General features: G+C 33.9%; 2 protein-coding genes across 4 annotated transcripts; both read left to right on the forward strand.

Annotated features, from left to right (window-relative positions):
* Window positions 1-107: 107 nt before the first annotated feature.
* LOC141683164 (PHD finger protein ALFIN-LIKE 4-like) lies at window positions 108-11839 on the forward strand. Of its 2 annotated transcripts, XM_074487851.1 has the most exons (6): window positions 124-232; window positions 264-461; window positions 606-638; window positions 1545-1773; window positions 10191-10323; window positions 11222-11839. In XM_074487851.1, exons 2-6 carry the CDS (start codon window positions 365-367, stop codon window positions 11492-11494), a joined length of 765 nt encoding a protein of 254 aa, XP_074343952.1. In that variant the 5' UTR covers window positions 124-232; window positions 264-364; the 3' UTR covers window positions 11495-11839. The 2 variants fall into 2 exon arrangements, with proteins under 2 accessions (XP_074343951.1, XP_074343952.1); XM_074487850.1 differs by having other exon boundaries at window positions 108-461.
* A 5098-nt stretch (window positions 11840-16937) lies between these two features.
* Window positions 16938-21200, forward strand: LOC141687507 (uncharacterized). Of its 2 annotated transcripts, none has more exons than XM_074492804.1 (12): window positions 16938-17126; window positions 17339-17468; window positions 17588-17768; window positions 17893-18196; window positions 18298-18461; window positions 18628-18794; window positions 19457-19520; window positions 19609-19741; window positions 19833-20002; window positions 20206-20512; window positions 20758-20912; window positions 21010-21200. In XM_074492804.1, exons 4-12 carry the CDS (start codon window positions 18069-18071, stop codon window positions 21198-21200), a joined length of 1479 nt encoding a protein of 492 aa, XP_074348905.1. In that variant the 5' UTR covers window positions 16938-17126; window positions 17339-17468; window positions 17588-17768; window positions 17893-18068. The 2 variants fall into 2 exon arrangements, with proteins under 2 accessions (XP_074348905.1, XP_074348906.1); XM_074492805.1 differs by having other exon boundaries at window positions 19612-19741.
* Window positions 21201-21538: the final 338 nt, after the last annotated feature.

Raw genomic sequence — 21538 nt, forward strand, 5'->3', positions numbered from 1 at the left:
GGGCCTAAATCCACATCAAAACATGGACCAAAACATGACCCAAGAATCAAACACAAATCTTTATCCGGACTCTTCCCAATTCCTCAAATCCAATTAAATCTCTCTCTCTCTCTCTCTCTCTCTCTCCCTCTCTCTCTCATCTCTCCCACACCAATTTCCCTCCTGTCTCTCTCTTTACGGTTTGCATATTTCTGACGCACCCCTCTTAAAAAAATCAAATCTTTGAGACACCCCTGTTAAAAAAATCAAATCTTTGAGACATTCCTGTTAAAAAAATCAAATCTTTTTCTTGAAACTCATTTTCTTGATCTATTTTAATCAAATTCAAGAACCCATTTTTAATTCTTGTTTAGCTTTTTAAGTAATGGAAGGAGGTCAACACTATAATCCAAGAACTGTTGAAGAGGTTTTCAGAGATTTCAAGAGCCGTAGAGCTGGCATGATTAAAGCCCTCACCACTGGTATATTTATGTGTGTGTATTTGTGTGTGTATTTGTGTGTGTATTTTTCAAGAACCCTTATGTTTTGTGATTTTTTATTGAGTTGTTTGTTGGACTTATTCAAAAAAGTTTAGAAATTTATAATCTTTTTTATGGGTTTTGCAGATGTTGCAGAATTTTACCAGCAATGTGACCCGGGTTAGTTATGGTTTTGTTCTTGGTTGCTTAATTTACCGTTTTCGAATGAATTGGAGTTTGTGATTTTGTTATATTTAGATTTTAATTAATTTGTAAGTACATGTGAAAAAGTTTAGTGTGACCCGGATTTAGGTTTGTTTGTAGTAATTAACATGTACATTGCATAGGAAGTCATTAAAGTATTGATGCAAGTTTGGAGATGAGGTATCTTACTATTTTGTTAAAAAATTTAAAAAATTAAATAATGGCATATCTGAAACCACACACTCACACACATGCTTGAACAGAAGGAGGTTTATCTACAATTATTTACTCATTCGTTGGTTGGAATGAAAGGCGAAATATGTATGTTTTAGTGGATGTCATATTTTAGCAGACCTTACATCTCCCAAACCAAAATTAAAAGTAAGTTGTTTTCAAGTGTTCGTAGTGACAAAGTATTAATTAGAACTGTATTTACTATAATTTAAAAAAAACTGTATTTACTGTAATTTGGAACTTATGCTCCTAGCCTGAGCTTCTGGCCTTTGTTCTATTAATACATTATTCTCTAACACTTTCTTTGGTTGCAAGGCATTGATGGATGAAGAATGAAAATAAAAATTATGAATATAGCTAAATGTGAAGAAATGTATGCTGGGACGGAAAAGTGAAATTTTATAACGTAAATGAGTAGAAGTAGATATGCTGCATCTGTACCCAAGTTTGTGGGGCTGATCTCTATTTTACATTCATATCATATCAATGTAAGAGGGCAAAACGAGATATATGAATATCTACACAAAATATGACAATTTTATTCTATTATCATTACTTCCAACCAAACGGGGTAATGTACTAAAGTTTTTTGAAATTATGGATTTGTAACACCAAATTGTATATTATTGTGTCCTGTATTGATAACAGAGAAGGAAAATCTCTGCCTATATGGGTTTCCCAATGAGCGATGGGAAGTCAATTTACCTGCTGAAGAGGTTCCCCCGGAGCTTCCAGAGCCTGCACTTGGTATTAATTTTGCTAGAGATGGCATGCAAGAAAAGGATTGGCTATCTTTGGTTGCTGTTCACAGTGATGCATGGTTGCTTGCTGTTGCATTCTACTTCGGGGCAAGATTTGGATTTGATAAAGTTGATAGGTAATGTCTTCTTTGTTTCTATCGTGAATTATTACTGGTTACCCCCATGCAAAACTTCTGAGTATTATGAAGGTGTTGCGTACCTAGATTTATATTTTATTTTAACCAAATGCCAAGGTAATGTCAATAATGAATAATCATTGTATCACCTAAAAATAGATTAAGATATCCCTGTGACATTAGATCTTAAGACTGCTAGCGTTTTCTGTTTTATTATATTGTTTGTGCATTTACTTGTTTGATTATATTTTATGATAACAATGTGGCCCTTTTGTTGCCTAACTTTTCAGTTTTATTTGTCCAGTAAACAACTGTTGACTTCGATTTAATGGACTGTAGGAAGTATATGGATGTTAGATCAGTCCAAAAATAGATTGCATACACTTTTATGGGTTATATATTTCTACTTTGCCTATTAGGTCCAACGTTTGACTCTCAACCGTAAATTGTACTGCAGATCGTGTACAGTATGTATTGTGCTTGGCAGTCTTATTGTTGTATATTTTATGCTATTTTCTTTAGTTGGTTTTATCTGTTTAGCTGATGAACTGTTTAGTTGCTGAGGTACCAGCCTGTTGACAACTTTTATTTTATCTTTCTATGTGGTTGACCTTCACGAATATGTATTCTGCTAACAGATGTTGATTATTATGGGAAAATTAATAGGCAGTGCATATTTAGATGCTTGTATACAGTGTTCAATACTATAAAGTTATTGATTTTGATTATAGAAGGCCTTGTTTTGAAGTATCACAAGTGTATCACCTCATACAAATATATGACGAATGCCATTAATTCTGCGACTCCTAAAAAGGCTTCGTTATACAGCCAAAGAAATTGTAATATTGTAGCTCTCCTCGATGTCAAGGATGCTGAAATTTTATATTGAGGTTGCATTTGGACATTAGACACATACAAAATAGGCATTATTTAATTGTAACCATGAGGTGCAGTTTGTAAATTTCTACGGTCTTAATGGGTGGCAAAATTGTTAAATCTGATTTGATGGACTGAAAAGTGGGATTTCACTATAATTGTTATTTTTGAATGTTAGGCTCGTTAAGGTGGACAAGTTTCTTGGGACATCGCGGGAGGGTACTATGTAGTTTAGTGCAGATAAATTAATATGTCCCAACACTGGCGTTTTTCTTCTTATCTACTTGAAAGTTAATATAATTTTAGTATCATAGGTTATTTTTCTTCGATCTATTTTTTTTCTCTATATTTGCATGATTGCATTCATCTTAAAATATTTCCTTAGAATATCCATAAAATGTTTTTCTTATCTTAATACTAGTTGGTTTAATATTTTTTGCATTTATTTACCTAGTCAAAACAGGGAAAGTGTAAATGTTCAGATTTTCTGTCAAGATACTAATTTGTATGTAACTGATTAAGTTCATGCTACAAAATATACTTGATGCTAGCTGCTTGTCTTAATCTAGTAAGAGTGCTTGGTTGAGTCGGACCAAGCATGTGTAGAGACATATATTTTTCTTCAAAATAAAGTGTTGAGTGTGAAGGATATATTTTCTGACCAGATTAGATCAAATATTGTTAGAATGGTAATATATATGTGCTATTAGCAGATAGTGTATGGCAGTGTATGTAAGTAGAGAGAGTACATTAAAGGCTGTATAGATTTTATATCTCGGTGTTATTTGTTACAATGAAGGAGGTTGCTCCTTACGGGCAGTAAAACGTAGTCCCCAAGTTTGTAATAGTAAACCCTATCAAATGACATAAGCACGCTGACGATGACCTCATAATGCTTACATCATCTTAAAACTCCCCCACAAGTTGATGCATATATATATCACTCATGCGCAACTTGCCAATAAGAGGATGGAGCATTCCACCTAAACCCTTAGTTAAGACATCGGCTATTTGATCTTCCGATCTTTCAAACTGAATACTGATAAAATTATTATAATATTCTCTTTGATAAAGTGTTGGTCAATCTCGATATGCTTCGTTCGATCATGTTGAACCAGATCATGTGCAATGGTGCTTTGTTATCACAATGCAGCTTCATTGGTATGGCTGATGCAAGTCCCAACTCTGTTAGAAGCAAACTAATCCATAACAATTCACGTACTCCCCGAGCCATAGCTCGGTACTTTGCTTCAGCACTAGAATGTGCAACCACCGGCTGTTTCTTGCTTCGCCAAGTAACTTGGTTGCCTCCAACAAATGTACAATCACCTGAAGTGGAATCAGCTATACATCCAGCCCAATCTGCATCTGTATAGCTCTCAACCTCGAGATGTTTGTTATTAGTAAACATCACTGAAGCATGAGGTTGACGAGGATCGTGCATGTATCCGCTCACGACTCCTACTGCATATGCTATATCTGGCCTTGTGCGTGAGAGATAGATTAGCCTTCCAACTAATCTCTGATATTGAAATCTATTAACAATATGTTACCTGCATCTCCGCACAACTTATGGTTTGCTTCTATAGGAGAATCAACAGGTCTACATCCTTCTTTTAAAAGATCAAGTGTATACTTCCGTTGTGAAAGGAAGATACCACCCGGACTTCTAGAGATTTCAATACCAATGAAATATCGTAGTTTTCCCAAGTATTTCATCTCGAATTCAGAGGCAAGTCTCTATTTAACATCTGCAATCTCACATGTGTCATTGCCAGCAGGGGAGCAGGGGAGGGGAGAGTATGGGCCGGTTCGGCTCGGTTTCGGGATGAAATTGGAACCGCAACTATAAATCTTCGATTTCTAAAATCGTAAACCGGAACTTCCGGTTCGATTTCGGTTTAAAAATGCCGGTCCAGTTATAGTCGGCTTGGTTTCGGTTCTAAAACCGACAAATATAAAATTCAACAATTCAACCTAATGTAAGTTATAAAATAATAGGTAGCAGATTAACGATTCAACACAAACTTATTTTTATTTGAAGAGAATAAAAATCCTTTACACGACATCCATGATTCAAATTTCAATGTAGCTCGGGTACAACAGATGGTAAAGATTTTATACATTGCTTGAACTAAATGTAATAATCTTTTTGCACTAAATAAAAACTTTCAGTCATAAAGAGAACTGAAGTACTGAAACATGATCCATTGAGTTGTTCTTCAGCCAGTGCTCAAAATTTAATCGATACAATTGAAAACTAAACATACTTATCAGTACAAACAAAAGTAACAGTAAAAGTACACCTGTGTTTCATTTCACAAACATTAAAAGCTAAAAAAAATCATGCAGATCCTCATGATTAGCATAGGCCCAGCTTAAAAATATAATATATTTCATTATTTTTAAAATTCACATAATATATATATGTTATATTTATTTAATTATTAATATAGTCGTTGCAATTTGGTTTTTTCCAGTTCGGTTTTAACGAAAAACCGGAACCGCACCCATGAAATCGGTTCGGTTTTTAAATTTTCAGTTTCAGCTTGGTTTTTACCGCTTTCGGTTCAGTTTTGGTTTTTTTCGGTTTTTTGCTCGGCCCCATTGTTATCACGAAGACGACTAGTCTACGACTAGTCGACACGAAGGTACTCAGGCGCTGAGAGTATCGAAGCCCGACTTGTCATCGACTAGTTGACGTGAAGGTCGTCCAAAAGTCTCGTAATCTGACATGGGCCCTTCATAACCATAATTGTGGTGTACCATGCTTATTTTAAACTTATTATTCTATTAATTTTGATTTAAATATAAAACTAATGTGTTCAGTTATATTATATATTAAATCTAGTAATTATATGTATAATGAGCACTTTGTCGACTTTTACGACCAGTCAGGCGACTTGTCGATAAGTCTTCACGAAGGTACTTGGGCGTCGAGGGTCGACTTGGCGCCGTGATATCCTTGCTCAGCCCTAATTGCCAGTGATCACGATGTCATCGACATACACAATCAATACTGTGATCTTATCACCTTTTCTTTTCACGGACATTGTATGATCTGAATTACCCTGTTTGTAGCCAAATCTGACCACAGCTCTTTGAAATTTGCCAAACCAAACCTTTCGAGACTTATTCAATCCATATAGTCTTTTTTAATCTGCATACTTTTCCGATGGTTGCAGTTGTAGAAAAGCCAGGTGGAATGTCCATGTAGACCTCTTCTTTTAGGTCTCCATGCAAGAATGCATTTTTTACATCCAACTGTTGGAGCTCCCATCCAAGGTTTGTTGCACATGATATCAAGACTCGGATAGAGGACATCTTCACTACTTGAGCAAAAGTTTCGTGATAATCAATCCCGTAAGTTTTGAGTATACCCTTTTGCCACAAGTCTTGCCTTGTATCTTTCAATCAACCCATTAGGTTTTTGTATCACTGTGAACACCCTGCATCCTACTACCTTCCTTCCAGCGGGGAGAGTAGTTAACTCTGAAGTGTCATTGTGTTTTAATGCATTCATCTCTTCTATCGTGGCATCTTTTCATTCAGAATCACATAAAACATACTTGGTATCTTACCAAGTAGGTGGGACGGAAATACTAGACAAGGATGTCACAAAAGAAAGTGATGAGGGAGATAATGCATTATATGAAACAAAATTTGAGATAAGATGGTTAGTACAAGAGCGCACACCCTTTCTAATAGCAATTGGAAGATTCAGAGTAGGATCAAGAGTGTTACCATTATCGGTCTCAATTATGGGAGTTGTAGAATCTGCCTCGAGGTCAAAGGTCTCTTGATGTGGTAAAGTGGCGGCATTATGATTTTTCCTCCGATAAAAAGTTATCAAATCTGGTTGATCGAATCTATTTAGATCATCCGACGTACTACTCACACGTGGACGTGATGATATGTGTTTGAACTAGTGTTTGGGCTTGTATTTGGACTAGGTACATTGATGAACGGAAGTAACTCCTCTGTAGCTTCACTATCAATAATGTGTCGGTTAATCTCCCCTTGAAGCAAAGAGGAGGAGCCAGGGGTGAAATAAGAGATAGATTTCCGAAAAGTAACATCATGACTTGCAAATATGCGACGCGAAGAAGGATGATAACATTTGTAGCCCTTTTGAGTTGGTGAATAACCAATGAAAACTCAGCGGAGAACACGAGAATCAAGTTTATCCCGAGATGGAGAATAATTGTGAACAAAGCATACACTCCAAAATAATCGAAGAGGCAATGGATGAGAGGAAGGTGCAGGGACAAAGGACAATGGTATTCTGAATCGTAGAACACTTGAAGGAAGACAGTTAATAAGATATGCAGCAGTCATGATTGTCTCGCCCCAAAGATATTTAGGGACATGCATTGTTAACATAAGAGACCGTGCTACCTGTTGTAAGTGATCAATTTTCCTTTCGGCCACCCCATTTTGTCGAGAGGTTTTCACCCATGTAGTTTGATGGATAATATCACATCTATCCAAATAAGATGTAAATGGACCGTCATATTCGGTACCATGGATTTTAACAGGGGCATTAAATTGTGTTTGTATCATGTGATGAAAAAATTTAAAACATCCGAATACTTCGCTTTAGTCTTTAAGAAGATAAACCCAATTAAGTCAATGACAATCAACGAAAACAATAAACCACCTATAACCATCATGTGTTGGATGTCGAAATGGACCCCAAACATCAATATGAATAATAGAAAAAGGAATAGAATTTCTTTTATTTCTATATAGATAAGGTGACCTTTCGGGTTTGGCCAGTTCACATGGTTCACAGAAAAATTCTTCCTTAGAACATTGCTTTGTTAAATTAGGAAAGAGAGGTGTTAAAACACCAAAAGATGGATGACCTAACTGTCTATGCAATTGAGACAAAGACTCCGAAACAATAATAGATTTATATGACACCTTATAACTTGTTAAAGGAGAAGTAGGAGTTCCTTTCATGACATAGAGACCATCCACCACTTTACGACTGCCAAGAACCTTTCTTGTCGCTATATTCTGAAATACATAGTGAGAAGGGAAAAAAGTTACTGAACACTTGAGATTTTCAGTAATATGATGAACTGATAATAAGTTTGCAGTTAAAAAAGGAACATGCAAAACATGTGATAATGGTAATGATGATGAGAGACAGAGAAGTGCCCTGTCCATGAACAGGTGCAAGAGCTCCATTAGCAACACGAACATTGTCGGTTTCACTGCGATATGATTCTAGGAAATTAGAATTTCCAGTCATGTGTGCTGATGCTCCAGAATTGATGTAGGACATTTATCAGAGATTAAGTGACAAGATATATCTGCATGGGCAAAATGAGCTGTAGGTGGAGTGGTGTTCAGTTGAGACAACATTTGACGGAAAGCGTTTAGTTCTGAAGCAGTCTGCGTCCCGGTAGGAGACTCGCATTTTGTCATTGTATGATGAGCATCAAAAGGAATGCCTCTTCTTGTGCCCCTAACCGGGCCTCTTCCAGATGAGACACCTCGATAATTTCCTCGGGTGCGTCCTCCTCGTCCCCGGATTCTGAGATGAGGGTGCAAGATAAAGCAATTCTCACGAGTGTGGTACATCTTGTTGCAATAGTCACATTGAGGGATAGATTTTTCACCCATTAAAGCCACCAGAACTTGTTCTGGTTTTTCTGCCTCAAGTTGTTGAATACTTCCCGTTAAGAGTGCAGATCAATCAGATAAAGACGCCGGAGTCATACTTTGCTTTCGACTTTCCTCCAAACGGACACGTCCATATGCATCCTCTACGGTAGGAAAAGGAATCTGTCCGATAAGTTGATTTTTAATTAAATCATACTCATCTGACAACCCATCAAGAAATTTCATCACTCTTTCTTCTGTCATCATTTTTTTATATTTTTCCCGTTCTTCAGCATGTTTACACTCAAAATAGGGTAATGTCCCAACTCACTCCATAATGATGTAAGCTCTGAATAATAATGAGTCAGTGTTTGATCCCCTTGAACCAATGCCCATATCTTTCGGTTCACCTCGATATGCTTGGCTATATTCCCGGAGAAAGAATAAGTCCGGATGAGAGAATTCCACCTCTTCAGTTGTATCAATAAAAATATAGCTCTTGCGAATGTGTACCTCCATAGAGTTAAACAATCATGAACAGACCATGGCATTTTCAGAATCCTAATTATCAAAATTTGCATCGCTCTCCTTAGGTTGCTTGGCTTTCCCATTAATATATTTCATTAATTTATGGGATTTGAGTGCCATCGTGCAAGCTTTTGACCATTCGATAAAAAAAATTCCGTCAACTTTAGGACTCACATAAGGAGTACTATGAAATCCAGATTTAATGCTACTTGTAGCAATAATCTCATTTGCGGTATCAACAACCTCCACCATTGAATCAATATTGAAATAATAAATTTCAAATCAGAATCAAGCCTTGACTTGACTAAATAACCCAAGTTAGTATATGTATAAATTCATATACATACGGAAGTGATTACTTAAATGTTTCTGAAAAATATTTATTTATTTTTTGGTTCTCTCCCACACAAAACAATAAACACAACAGATGTATATTACTCAAGCAACAACAAGGATAAACAGCAACAACGACAATATAGTAGCAGTAAGATATAGCCAGTTTTAAACTGAACAAAAGGAGGATAAACTAAAATTTATCAAGAGAAAGTACCACAAATAGATTCGGAATGAAGAGACGAGCAAGAAGCCCAGAAAGAGTTTCACCGGAAAATGAACAGGCTTTCCCCACGCGGCGCGTGTTACGTAGTAGCGGGGCGTATGGAGGCGCGTGACTGCGTCAGAGGACTTTTCAGGCCAGAAGCGAGTTGGTAAGATGCCTTTCAATAATCTGTTGTATGGTGTATATGTATTTCGGTTTTGATGTGTTTTTTAATTTTCTGATTTCTCAGTAAAACGCAATTGGGTTCTCTGTTTTCTTAAAAACTTGGAGGCCCGATTGAGATTTCTGATGAACTCTCTCTTCCTATGTTAAAGCCTGCTCTGATACCATGTTAGAATGGTAATACATATGTGCTATTAGTAGATAGTGTATGGCAGTGTATTTAAGTAGAGAGAGTACAGAGTACAGAGTACAGGGAAAGGCTGTATAGATTTTATATATCTGTGTTATTTGTTACAATGAAGGAGGCTGCTCCTTATAGGGAGTAAAACGTAGTCCCCAAGTTTCTAATAGTAAACCCTATCAAATGACATAAGCACGCTGACCTCATAATGCTTACATCATCTTAACAAATATAGTTTCTGTTCCGACTGTAGAATGCTCTTTCTTACATATTCTCATAGTACTTGAAATGAAATATATATATATATATATATATATATTATTGAACTGGAAAATGAAGAAGTAATGAAGGATCTGCAATGGGCTATATATGTTTTATGAATTCTAGACAATTAAATCATGTGCTTAATTATTAGTTGTTCATTGCTGATATAAAAAAATTGATCGGTGCTTCTTGAGGATGATTTGCAATCTGGTTCTAATGTTCATTAATTTTCAGGAAGCGACTTTTCAATATGATAAATGATCTCCCATCAATATATGAAGTTGTGACAGGAGCTGCCAAGAAGCAATCAATGGAAAAATCTTCTGTATCAAATCATAGTAGCAGCAAACCTAAGCCAAATCCAAAGGTATTAACTCTTCCACATTGTACCTTCTTAATTCTATAAAATTCTATATTTGATTCAGTAGAATTATGTACAATTGGGGTCTACAATCTGTTGAGGATGCTTTATCAATCAAAAGAATACAGTGTATATTATCTAAGGATGCCGGAGACTCAGAGTTACCTCTAACAAAATCTTGATTTGCACCTAATTTTTGTGGCATCCAGCAAAGATTGTCAATTCTCTGATCATGCCCTAAATTTTGTGGGGACATCTTGCATTGCTCAAACGTCAAATTAATACAAAAACTAATCTTCCCCCCCTTTCCCTTTCCCAGAAAAGAATAAATATATATAAATATAGAGAGAGGGAGAGAGGGATTCGAAAAGGCTCCAACAAGTTTACATGTCTGAACCTTTCCCAGTTCCTGCTAAAGCTGGAGTCTAGTGTACCGGTCTATGACATAAATCTGTGCATTTAATTTATATATTTTTTCAACTTGTAATATGCGCGGATTTGTATTGCTTATATTGAATGTAAGGTTAAGGTTTCTGTTATAATTTAGATGCATGAAGCAGCAATGGCTATCCTTTTTTTCCCCATGGTCATTACCTTATGCTCTTTTTATGTGTCAAAAGGAAACCTCATGCATTTATGTTTTCAGAGAAACGATTAATATTTTTTGTTAAATGAGACCATCATTATAAAGAGAATGAGTCCGGTTCAGCAAATTACATAATATTTTGTTAAATGAGACCTTCATTATAAAGAGAATGAGTCCGGTTCAGCAAATTACATAATAATATGTATTTTGCCTTTCCATTTCTAATATTAAGTTAGCGTTAGAAATGTGTTTTGCTTTGATTGCTGTAATATGTTTTTTCTGTTGGTTTGTTCTTATCATACTTTTATGGTGAAGCAGCGAATAACAGAATATCAAGAGAAGTTACTAAAAGGTCCACAACTAAAAGATGATGATGAAGATGAGGATGAGGAGGAAGAAGAGGAAGATGAACACGGAGATGCATTGTGCGGAGCATGCGGAGAAAACTATGGTCAAGATGAGTTCTGGATCTGCTGTGACATCTGTGAGAAGTGGTTTCACGGAAAGTGTGTAAAGATTACCCCAGCAAGGGCTGAGCATATCAAGCAGTACAAATGCCCTTCTTGCAGCAACAAAAGGGCACGCCCTTAATGGGTATGTGGACCTTGTTGTCTGGTAATCGGCTAATTTGTGGGTTATCTCTGGAGATCAAACATGCATTTCATAATTACTCTTAGATATCGTTGTAGGTCTGCTTTCAAGTTTTAAAGTTTGACTAGTTGTTTAGGTTGCAATTAGATGCTTTTTCTTTCGGTTTTGAATTAGGATATTAATATTACTATCTCAGTTAAGAGTACATGGTGCAAACCTATATCAACGGATTCTCTGTGATGACTTTGTTGAAATAATTTTCTGCATTGGATTCTGAAGTTTAACTGTTTTTTGATTTACGGCTTCGTTAGTCACATGTGTATGATCATCTTTGGTTTCATTCAACGTGCGTGTGCTTTGCTGGGTTATTTCTTGTTTGCACATATTGTTTTATGCTTCCTCGAATCAAGGGTTCTAGAAACTAATGGTAATCTTATCTGGATAGGCTCAATATAGGGTACTTGCAGCACGACATGACATGTCTATAGACTACAGCTTGTATTTGTGACCACGGTTTGCTTTCAGTTTATTGTAATCCTGTTTTGATATTAACCTGTCTGAGTACAGTATCTGCAGTCCATGCGTATGTCCTTGTCAATCCACTGGACAAGTTTTACACTGAAGACATCATTTATTCTGGTTTGTTAAGTTGATATAATGGCCAAGCAACCACGTGATACATTGGTGATTCGACTGGTCTAGAGTCTAGACCGACCTTGAAACTTTGTATGCTGACTTTTTTTGTGTGGCCAAGGGCACATTAGTCACTAACTCCAATAAAAATAACTCCAATAAAAATGGACTCTTTTTATTGGTAGAATTGATGTGTATGCAGGGGGTCATTAACATTTATTATTCAACCACCAATAACAAGAGCACATTTATATGTGAGTTTATGTGTGCTCTTGTGCACACCATAGAAAATTCATTTTTCGAATTCTTCTATTCTTTATTGTATTGCGTAAACTGTCGTTAATGTTTTTATTTAGGGAAATTACCCGATGTATCTATTTTTTTTTAAATTATTTTAAAAAAAATACTATCATCTTTAGAGTTATTTAAAAAAATAATTTTTTAATTTTATTTTAAATTTACGGTTTGCAACCACTGCAACCTATTATCGAATTCAATCACCTTTACGATTTGCAATATATGTTTGACATGTTATGCAACTTAATTTCAAATTTTAAAAAGATTTATTTTAAGGTTACGCGTTTCAAGTTTGCTACCGAATCAACTTTAAAATTAACTTTAAAAAAAAATATAATTAAAGTTGCATAATAGGTTAAATATGTTGCAAATCATATTTTTGAAAATGAAACTTGGAAAAATATATTTTTGAAAATAAATTTTAAAATGACAGTCTTTTCGAAATATTTGTTAAAATATATTATATGTTTGGAAAAACTCCTTTTATTTATACTTATATTTTGTCAATAAAAATATTTTTTATTACAACGGACGTCGTCTATGAAAACATAACTTTAAATCTATATTAAAGAAAATCATATGTGAATAATTAATTTTGTTGTCTAACATCTCCAATGACATTTTTTTAAATTGTTAAACTATATAATTAGCTATATTTAAAATTAATATATTATCATTATTTCAAGTTATTATAAATAGATGTACTAATATAATCAATCAAAGAGAGGTTGGTTAAAATTATAACCAAGGCTAATGTAGAGATTTTTTAAAATCTAAATTGAATACTTTAAATTTTGAAAATAAAGACTGCAAAAAGGGTTTTTTCTTTTGGAAAATACCCAATATGAAAATATTTTTGCAAAAATACTATAATTTTTTTTTGCAAAACTACCTTTATTTGCAAAGTACTATTTTTCAAATTTGTTTTTGCAAAAATAACGTTTCTTCAACTTAATTCAACTAAATGCAACATTCGACTAATTTCTACAATTTCAGGTAACCAAAAAAACTCCCAGTAAGACAATGTGTAGTTTAGTTTTCAGTTTTAGGAATATCTATCTATACTATTATAATAAAGACGAAACAATGAAAGTTTGGTTGGTAGTCGGTCTAGTCACCGTAATTATAATAATATTTAAAATAATACATTTTCATAAATAGATAAATATTCATAACATAATTATAATATGTCTAATGGTTTTCGTTAAGAACAATTAATATATAAATCACCCGACGGGGCTAAACAAAATTATACTATTAAATTCAATTTTAAATAAAAATAATTAGTTGGATTTGAAAAATTGGGCTAAAATAAAATAAAAAATATTATTGATCCCGCTAAAAATATTATATAATTGAACCGTACTGTAACAAAATAAAAATTAGAAATAAAATTTGTGGGGTCAATATAATTTCATCAAACTAAAACAAAATAATAGATATTATCCATTCTGTCTATAATAAAATAATAATCACCCGGGTTAAGATAAAATTAAACAAAATAGTAAGTATAATTAGTTGGATTTGGTCGATATAACGGGTATCAAGCTAACATAAATTTTTTGCTATTGACACATAAAATTTAACATTGATTCGGGTTTAAACATATTAAACTAACATAAATCTAAATATAAATAGTTGGATTTGGTCGGTTAACAGACTAATGACAATTCGTATACTACTGATCTCAACTAAAATTTTCCTTTCAATTAAACATAATAATCTTTCATAAACACACCTATAAATATCAATAAAATATAAATTTCAATCATTACATTATTTTTTTAAACTGTAGTATCACTAACTTATACACCTATATGTATATTAATAAGTATTATCAAATCATGTTTTGCAAGACATGTCTGTACAATAACAAGACAAAATCACATTGACAACCCTAAAATTTAGTTGTTTGATAATCAATTTTGTATTCGGTATTGTATTTCTTGAGTCTGTAAAAAGGTTAGAAGATTAGACTAGAAGATTTTTCTGTGAACAAATTCAAGTTAACGGAATAAACTCTGAAAGAAGATCAAGCCATGATCATGCCTCAGAGAAAAGTATAGAAGTTTGGAGTTGAATAAAATTGTTCTATGAAAAATGTTCTAAGTCAAGATATCGACAAGTTACAGATCAAGTCATATCGAAAAGTCATTCGAGAAGCTCAGAATGACTTATCGAGAAGTCCAGAATGGCTTATAGAGAAGTCTCAGAGATATCGACAAGTCAAATGAAGATGTAGAGAACTGAAGATATCGACAAGTCATTTCTGCATGTAGAGAACTCAGAGATATCGACAAGTCAAATGAAGATGTGAAGAATTGGAGATATCGACAAGTCAATTTCTCATATAGAGATCTCGGAGATATCGACAAGTCAAAATGTGTATATAGAGATCTCAGAGACATCGACAAGTCATTTCTACATGTAGAGGTCTCAGACATCTCGACAAGTCATTTCACATGCAAGAATCTAGAGACCTCGACAAGTCAAGTATACATACAGAGAACTCAGAGATCTCGATAAGTCATTATACTTATCGAGATGTCACTTCTTTATTGAACAAACTGGAGATCTCGACATGCCTCTCAAATACAGAATGTAGACAAGTTAAAGATTCAAGATTATCAGTTAACAATCAGTCTATCAACTAGATTGAAAAGTGTACAAAGTAGCCAGAAGAATACAAGATCAAGGGGCAAGATTAACTGGACAAAGGATGATCACAAATCTGTAAGATTCTGCACAGATTTGCTAATTCAGAAATGGAAATAGACTAAGGTTGTTTTGGAAAGTAGTTTAGTACATTTTAGTGCAAGTCCTCTAAACTCGTGCTACTGCTAGTTTATAAAGCATGCACTGATCCTTAGTTCATAAGTAACGAACATATCTAAATCCAATATCTAACAAATCATACTATTAAAATTTCAAATAAATAAGTTTTATAACTTAAAATTTTTACTTCAAATTAAATTCAAAAAAGTTATGTAATATTAAAAATAATATGTGCATCACACGAGTTTTAGGCTAGTAGATCATTATATATGAAGTATCTTAATTGGTCATAGTTGTTTAAGATTATACTTACATTCTCGTGTTTTTATTTTCTTAAAAATAAATATAATTATTAAGAAACAAATTTATAATATGAAAATAATTTGATAAATTAAAACTATTAAAGTGAAATGTAATTTTATAGTGAGAGAAAATTAAAAAAATAAATTTGAACAAGAAAACAATTATAAATGAGAAAATTGTTTAGAAAACGGAAGGACGAGATTTTTTGATGTTTGAGTTAGATTTTATACTCATAGTTTTGGGGGTTGTTTACTTATAATTTTGGGGTTGTTTAGGGTTACACATTTTGATATTTAATTTTAATTTTTTTATAATCCAAATTTACGGATGAAGAGATATATTGATTTTGTATATTTAAGTGAAATATTAGATTGTTTAAAATTGATCTCTTATATTTTTATAATAAACTTATAAAAATGTTCAATTCCTATCAGTAATGGTGAGAAATATCAAAAATGTTGTTTGTCATTTTCCTAATAGAATATCCTACCAGAATTGGCGGTAAAAAGGGTCAATATGGGTAGTAAAAGGTTATACACTGACAACTATATTTAATTTAATTTTTAATAATTGAACTCACATTAATAATTCAAAAAAATCGTTAAACTCTATTACCTACCTATATTGACTGTAGTTTCATGAAAATTTTAAACATGAACGCAAAATCAAAATTTTCAAATTTGGAGCGAAATCCAAAAATTTTAAAAAAAAATCTCAACTAAAAAACTACCAATATTGGTAAGAAATGAACTTTAATTTCGCGAAAAATTTCAAACATGGAGCCAAATAACAAAAATTTCAAATATAGAGACAACCAAAAATTCAAAATTTTCACCAAATTCAAAATCTACCAATATTTGTAGGAAATGAACCTTCATTTAGGGCTTTTTTAATTGATGAAATTGATATAAATGCATGGAAGATCGATATTATTAATTCTGAGGTGACCAATCAAAACTTGACACATGACATTATGGAACAATTTTAAAAACCGATTTTGGGTATCTAACATTTCTTACAAATAAATTTGTAGGAGAGGAGAGCACAGATCGGAAATGCTCTTATATAACCTTGGAATCTATTATTGATGCAAAAAGCAAATTTTTACAAACTAAGAAACAACTACAAAATTCAAATTTACAAGAAAAGTAAATAAACAGCTTTCGATTAAAACTGAGCCGAACCGTGCAATTAACCATCAAATAGTACCCAGAGTAGTTTGGGGATTACGCTGGGTGATAATAAACCTCAAAAATGCTAGCGATGCTAAAGTGCTATAAGCCCTCTTTGCCCCTTTGTTGTCTCCCACAATCTTTACATCTAAAGCTTCAATTTCGGCACATGCCCGCAAAATCTTGAACAAGAATCTTTACATGTCCCCCTTATTTTTAAGGTCGAACTTAAACATATTAGTGTCTAAAAAGGACAACCTGCCAATTAACAAAAAATATTTAGTCCAATTAAGAGTATGTTTCTGTATTAACTATGAATCATCGATTTCTACCCTAAGAAGGACATCCAGTATTCTCTTACACTTTATCTACGTGTTTAAAATAACCAATAGTAGTTCAAATTAACGTAAAATATATGGGATTACAGCAAGTTTCTGATCACAGCCATCAAGGTTAGTTCTTCTGTACCACTCAAATTTTTATACATTGTCATGAACATTGTAAAAACAGTTTATAGGACGATATTATGACGAGTTTTCTTGTAACTATGGAAGTAATTATAGGTACTTATGATGTTGTTAATTAAGTAACCTATTTGTTGTTAACTGATTCTGCTAAAATTTCTCGGTGTTAATATAATCTGAGCTTCTAATTTACTTGACAGGAGTTGCAAGAGTTCTGAGAGATGCCCCGCCTGCTCATTACTCGTTAAAAATAGAGTCTTTCTCGAGTCTTGTCAAATTGGCGATTGAAAGATATGAATCAGCTGCATTTGATGTTGGCGGTTATACGTGGTATCATTCTCAAGTTTCTCTACTTACTTGAAATCCTATTCATAAAAAAAATTGATTTACGGAGGATAACAACTGTATACTGTGTAACAGCTGAAGATTTTTTTTTTTATTCTTTGCAGGAGGTTGGTTATCTACCCAAACAGAAACATAAAAAGAGGCGGTCAAGGGCATATCTCTCGCATATCTCTCTTTATCTAGCCATAGATAAGACGAGCTCGCTCCCTCTTGATTGGCAAGCCTGTGCGACCTACAAAATATTTTTGTATGATCACAACAAGGACAAGTATTTGATCATCCAAGGTCCGTATATAGAGTAATCCACACATAAATTTATGTCCTGTATTAATAAAATTGATTTCATTGTTCATTTCTATATCATTCATTGGTGTTCAGTTAAGTAAGTTGGATGAATTATGTGTTGCAGATGACCCTGTGCATGAAGTTAGATTTAACGCGGCAAAGAAAGAAAGCGGCTTTGACAAATTGATATCATTAGACATTTTTAAAGACGCAACAAGTGGATATCTTATTGATGACTCTTGTATATTTGGTGTGGAAATTCATCCGGTTAAATATACCGGAAAGGGGGAGACTTTGAAGATGAATGTTGTGGTATCCCAAGAAGTTGCTTTTATTTGGAAAATCCCCAAGTTTTCCAAAATTATCAAACGGACGCCTAATGGTCGAAAACTTGTTTCAGAGCAATTTGCAGTAGGAAAATATAAATGGTAAGTATGCCAAATCTTCATTAGATTTTAGCAGTGCAACACTATATTATCGATGTTTTTAATTAAACTTTTTCCCTCTCATCATGATGTTGTCAATGAAGGCGTTTGTGGCTTTATCCGAATGGGAATTCTGCAGGAAGCAAAGATTCCATATCTTTGTTTTTCGAGTTGGCTGAGAAATCTTCAACCGTTGAGAAAGTATTAGCGCGGTTCTCAATCGGGATACAGAATATAATGTCCCAAACTTATGGTCAACCAAAAGCTGGTACGTAAATGTTAAAGAGTATAAGACCGTGTTCGGGTCTTCCTCTACCACCTTAAGATTTTAGAGCGACAGTAAAAACTCCAAATTTCATATTTTCCGCAAAAAACATACTTCTAAATATAAAAGTTTCTTCCTTTTGTGTTAATCCTAATTATATAATTTTCAGGTTCCGGATGTTTCAGTACTACCCAGTTCAGATGGTTCAGTACTACCAAGTCAGATGGTGATGCGACGAATTGGGGTTGGAACAGATTTATGTTGTTGAGTGATCTTCAAAACGAGTTAAACAGAATATTCAGAGTGAAAGACAGAACACTGCTACTACAAGCAAAGGTTAACATTGAGGCAGAAGTTTCAAATTTCTCTTAAAAGTTTAGGGAACAATTTTACAGATCAGTTCACTTGAGTTTATGTTAAGAGTAATTGTTAGTTATACTCTGTTCCAGGAAGTACTGTAGTTTTTTTTTAATGTTTTGGTTATCTCTGCTACTTTGGTTTCTTTTCAAGACACCAAGACCAAGTGAATCTTTTTATACTACCTCCTTGTTTTTGAACTCATGTTTCAAGGATAAACAAACAAAATCAGCCATTTAAACACTTGCAACAATCATAAATGATACCTTTTTCGACCCGTTAGGGTAATATGAGACCGTTATATCTGGTTATTGAATGTTATTACGAATTTTACCTACTCTACTTAAATAAAATATGAAATAAATTAATGAATATCGAAATAAATAATATAATGGACTTAATGTACACTAGGCTATAACTCGTGCGATGTACAGATTGTTTGGTGAAAAAAAAAATTTACTTTTCATGAATTTTTTTTTGTAAGATAGGTGAAAGGTATAATCTCAGGAATCAGAAGTGGTGTTGTTTTAAAATATAAACTCTTGATTCCTGAATGAAATCTATATGCATGCTGGCGAGATATTGAAAGTGTTACTATTGTATGCAACAACATACACATAGAGTGTTACTATTGTATGCAGAGAGAGTGGAGAACAATGGAAGAAGAAAGAACCTTCAATCCTGTTCCAGATAACATCAACCAAGGTTTGCTATTTCCAATGTTTCACATATAATGTACCTAATTCTTGAAACATGCAATGTTTTTCTTAGAAGGGTACTTTAATTATTGTAGCAGGAGTTGTAAGCTATCTAAGAGATGCCCCTCCCTCCCACTATTCGGTTAAAATAAATTCTTTTTCGAGGCTTGTTGATGAAGGGACTCAGAAATATGAATCAGCTACATTTGATGGTAGCGGTTATACATGGTATACTCTCAATTTCTTTGAATTTTAATTGAATCGTGTACGTCAAAAGTACATTTTATGAACTAAAATTGTGAATTATACTTGTTCATAGGAAATTAGTTTTATACCCGAATGGAAACGCAAAAAGAGGTGGTGGAGGGCATATATCTCTTTACCTAGCCATAGAGAAGACAGACACCCTCCCTCTTGGTTGGGAGGCTTATGTGACTTATAGAATGTTTGTGTATGATCACAACATGGACAAATACTTGACCTTCCAAGGTGTGTTTATAGCAAAATTGATGTGTAAACTAATGTTCCATTCATGTTCATATCGAAGGCTTCATGAATTTGATGTTTCTTTGTTATTGATTTGTGACCAGTGATGCTTTGTACAGTCAAACACTTAAGCTGAACTTAATTTTGTTTGTCTTCTAACTGATCTTAGAATTTGATTTAGTGTTTGTATGTACTTCTTTGTTAAGATGATCCAGCAGTGCAACAAATTCGACGGTTTCATCAGGCCAAGAAAGAAAGTGGTTTTGACAGATTGATACCATTAGAGGCTTTCAATGCTGCAACAAATGGTTATCTTGTTGATGACTCTTGTGTATTTGGCGTGGAAGTTTACAAGATTAAAAGTACTGGAAATGGCGAGACTGTAAATATCCTTGAGCATCCTAAAAAAGTCACTTTTGACTGGAAAATATGTGACTTCTCCAAAATTTGCAAAGAAAAGGTTAACTGTCAAGACATTGCGTCAGAGGAATTCACAGGTGGACAATGCAAGTGGTAAGTATGATAATTTCTCACTGAACTTTCAACTAATATGATATAGATGTGTGCGCTCGCAAGATCATGTTAGAACTAAGTCATAACGTGATAGAGACTCTTTTTTTTGGCTCAAAAAACTGCAAACGAAATAAGTGGCTGATGCCTGATGTTAAGTAGATCCCTGCTTGTACTCCATATCAAAATCTAATTGAACTGTTGAGGCTTTTTCTTTGACTTTTCTCCGTGCTACTTTCTGATTTAAGGCGCATGCTGCTTTATCCGAATGGGGATTTTAGAACCAAAGACCACATATCTTTGTTCTTAGAGTTGGTTGAGAGTCCTACATCTGTGAAGAAAGTGTTAGCAGAGTTCTCTTTGGTAATAAACAATCAATTATCCGATGGTCATAGTCATTCAGGTATGACTTATGAGTATATGTTCAGAAAATGGTGTTAAACAAGAACATACGAGTGGTATTACTGACATGTTACTGACCTATTTAAATGTCCTTTCAGGTCAAAATGGAATGTGGTTCAGTGCTAGTAACACGGAAGTGATCACTGGCTCTGTACAAAGGAAATGGGGTTGGCCAAGATTCAAGTTACTGAGTGACCTTAAAAAAGTGTCGAGCGGCTTCATAGTGAATGACACGATGCTGCTACAAGCAAAGGTTAAGATCATGACAGAAGTCACCAGTTTTTCCTAGAAATTGGATTACCTAATTTGCCACATTTGTTCAGGGGAGAATTTATTGTCCCAGAGTTGCTGGCCTTACTTTGTGTGAGAAATTTTTGTTACTATTATGCCTTCATGTTCTTCTGTAATCAAAGATCAGTTAACTTGAGTAATTTTTAGTTATACTACTTTGTTACATCCTGGCTCCACCACTGCATAGACTGTCTTAAATATCATCCTTTTAAAGTTATCAAAAAAAGAAAAATGAATCTTGAAGTCCTGGATGAACCATCTGGTAGCTGGACTGACGCCTTGGGAATACGAATAGTTGGCAACAATCTGGGTGCATGCCAGATGTTGAAAGGCTTA

This window comes from Apium graveolens, chromosome 9 (genome assembly GCF_009905375.1).
Source record: "Apium graveolens cultivar Ventura chromosome 9, ASM990537v1, whole genome shotgun sequence".
In the NCBI taxonomy this organism is placed as follows: Eukaryota; Viridiplantae; Streptophyta; class Magnoliopsida; order Apiales; family Apiaceae; genus Apium; species Apium graveolens.

Coding starts and splice junctions, on each gene's coding strand:
- LOC141683164 (XM_074487850.1), top strand. CDS start 365: ATGGAAGGAGGTCAACACTATAATCCAAGAACTGTTGAAGAGGTTTTC. Junction 462..605: donor GATTAAAGCCCTCACCACTG/GTATATTTATGT, acceptor TGGGTTTTGCAG/ATGTTGCAGAATTTTACCAG. Junction 639..1,544: donor TTACCAGCAATGTGACCCGG/GTTAGTTATGGT, acceptor TATTGATAACAG/AGAAGGAAAATCTCTGCCTA.
- LOC141687507 (XM_074492804.1), top strand. CDS start 18,069: ATGAATGTTGTGGTATCCCAAGAAGTTGCTTTTATTTGGAAAATCCCC. Junction 18,795..19,456: donor CACTGCTACTACAAGCAAAG/GTTAACATTGAG, acceptor TATTGTATGCAG/AGAGAGTGGAGAACAATGGA. Junction 20,003..20,205: donor CAAATACTTGACCTTCCAAG/GTGTGTTTATAG, acceptor TTCTTTGTTAAG/ATGATCCAGCAGTGCAACAA.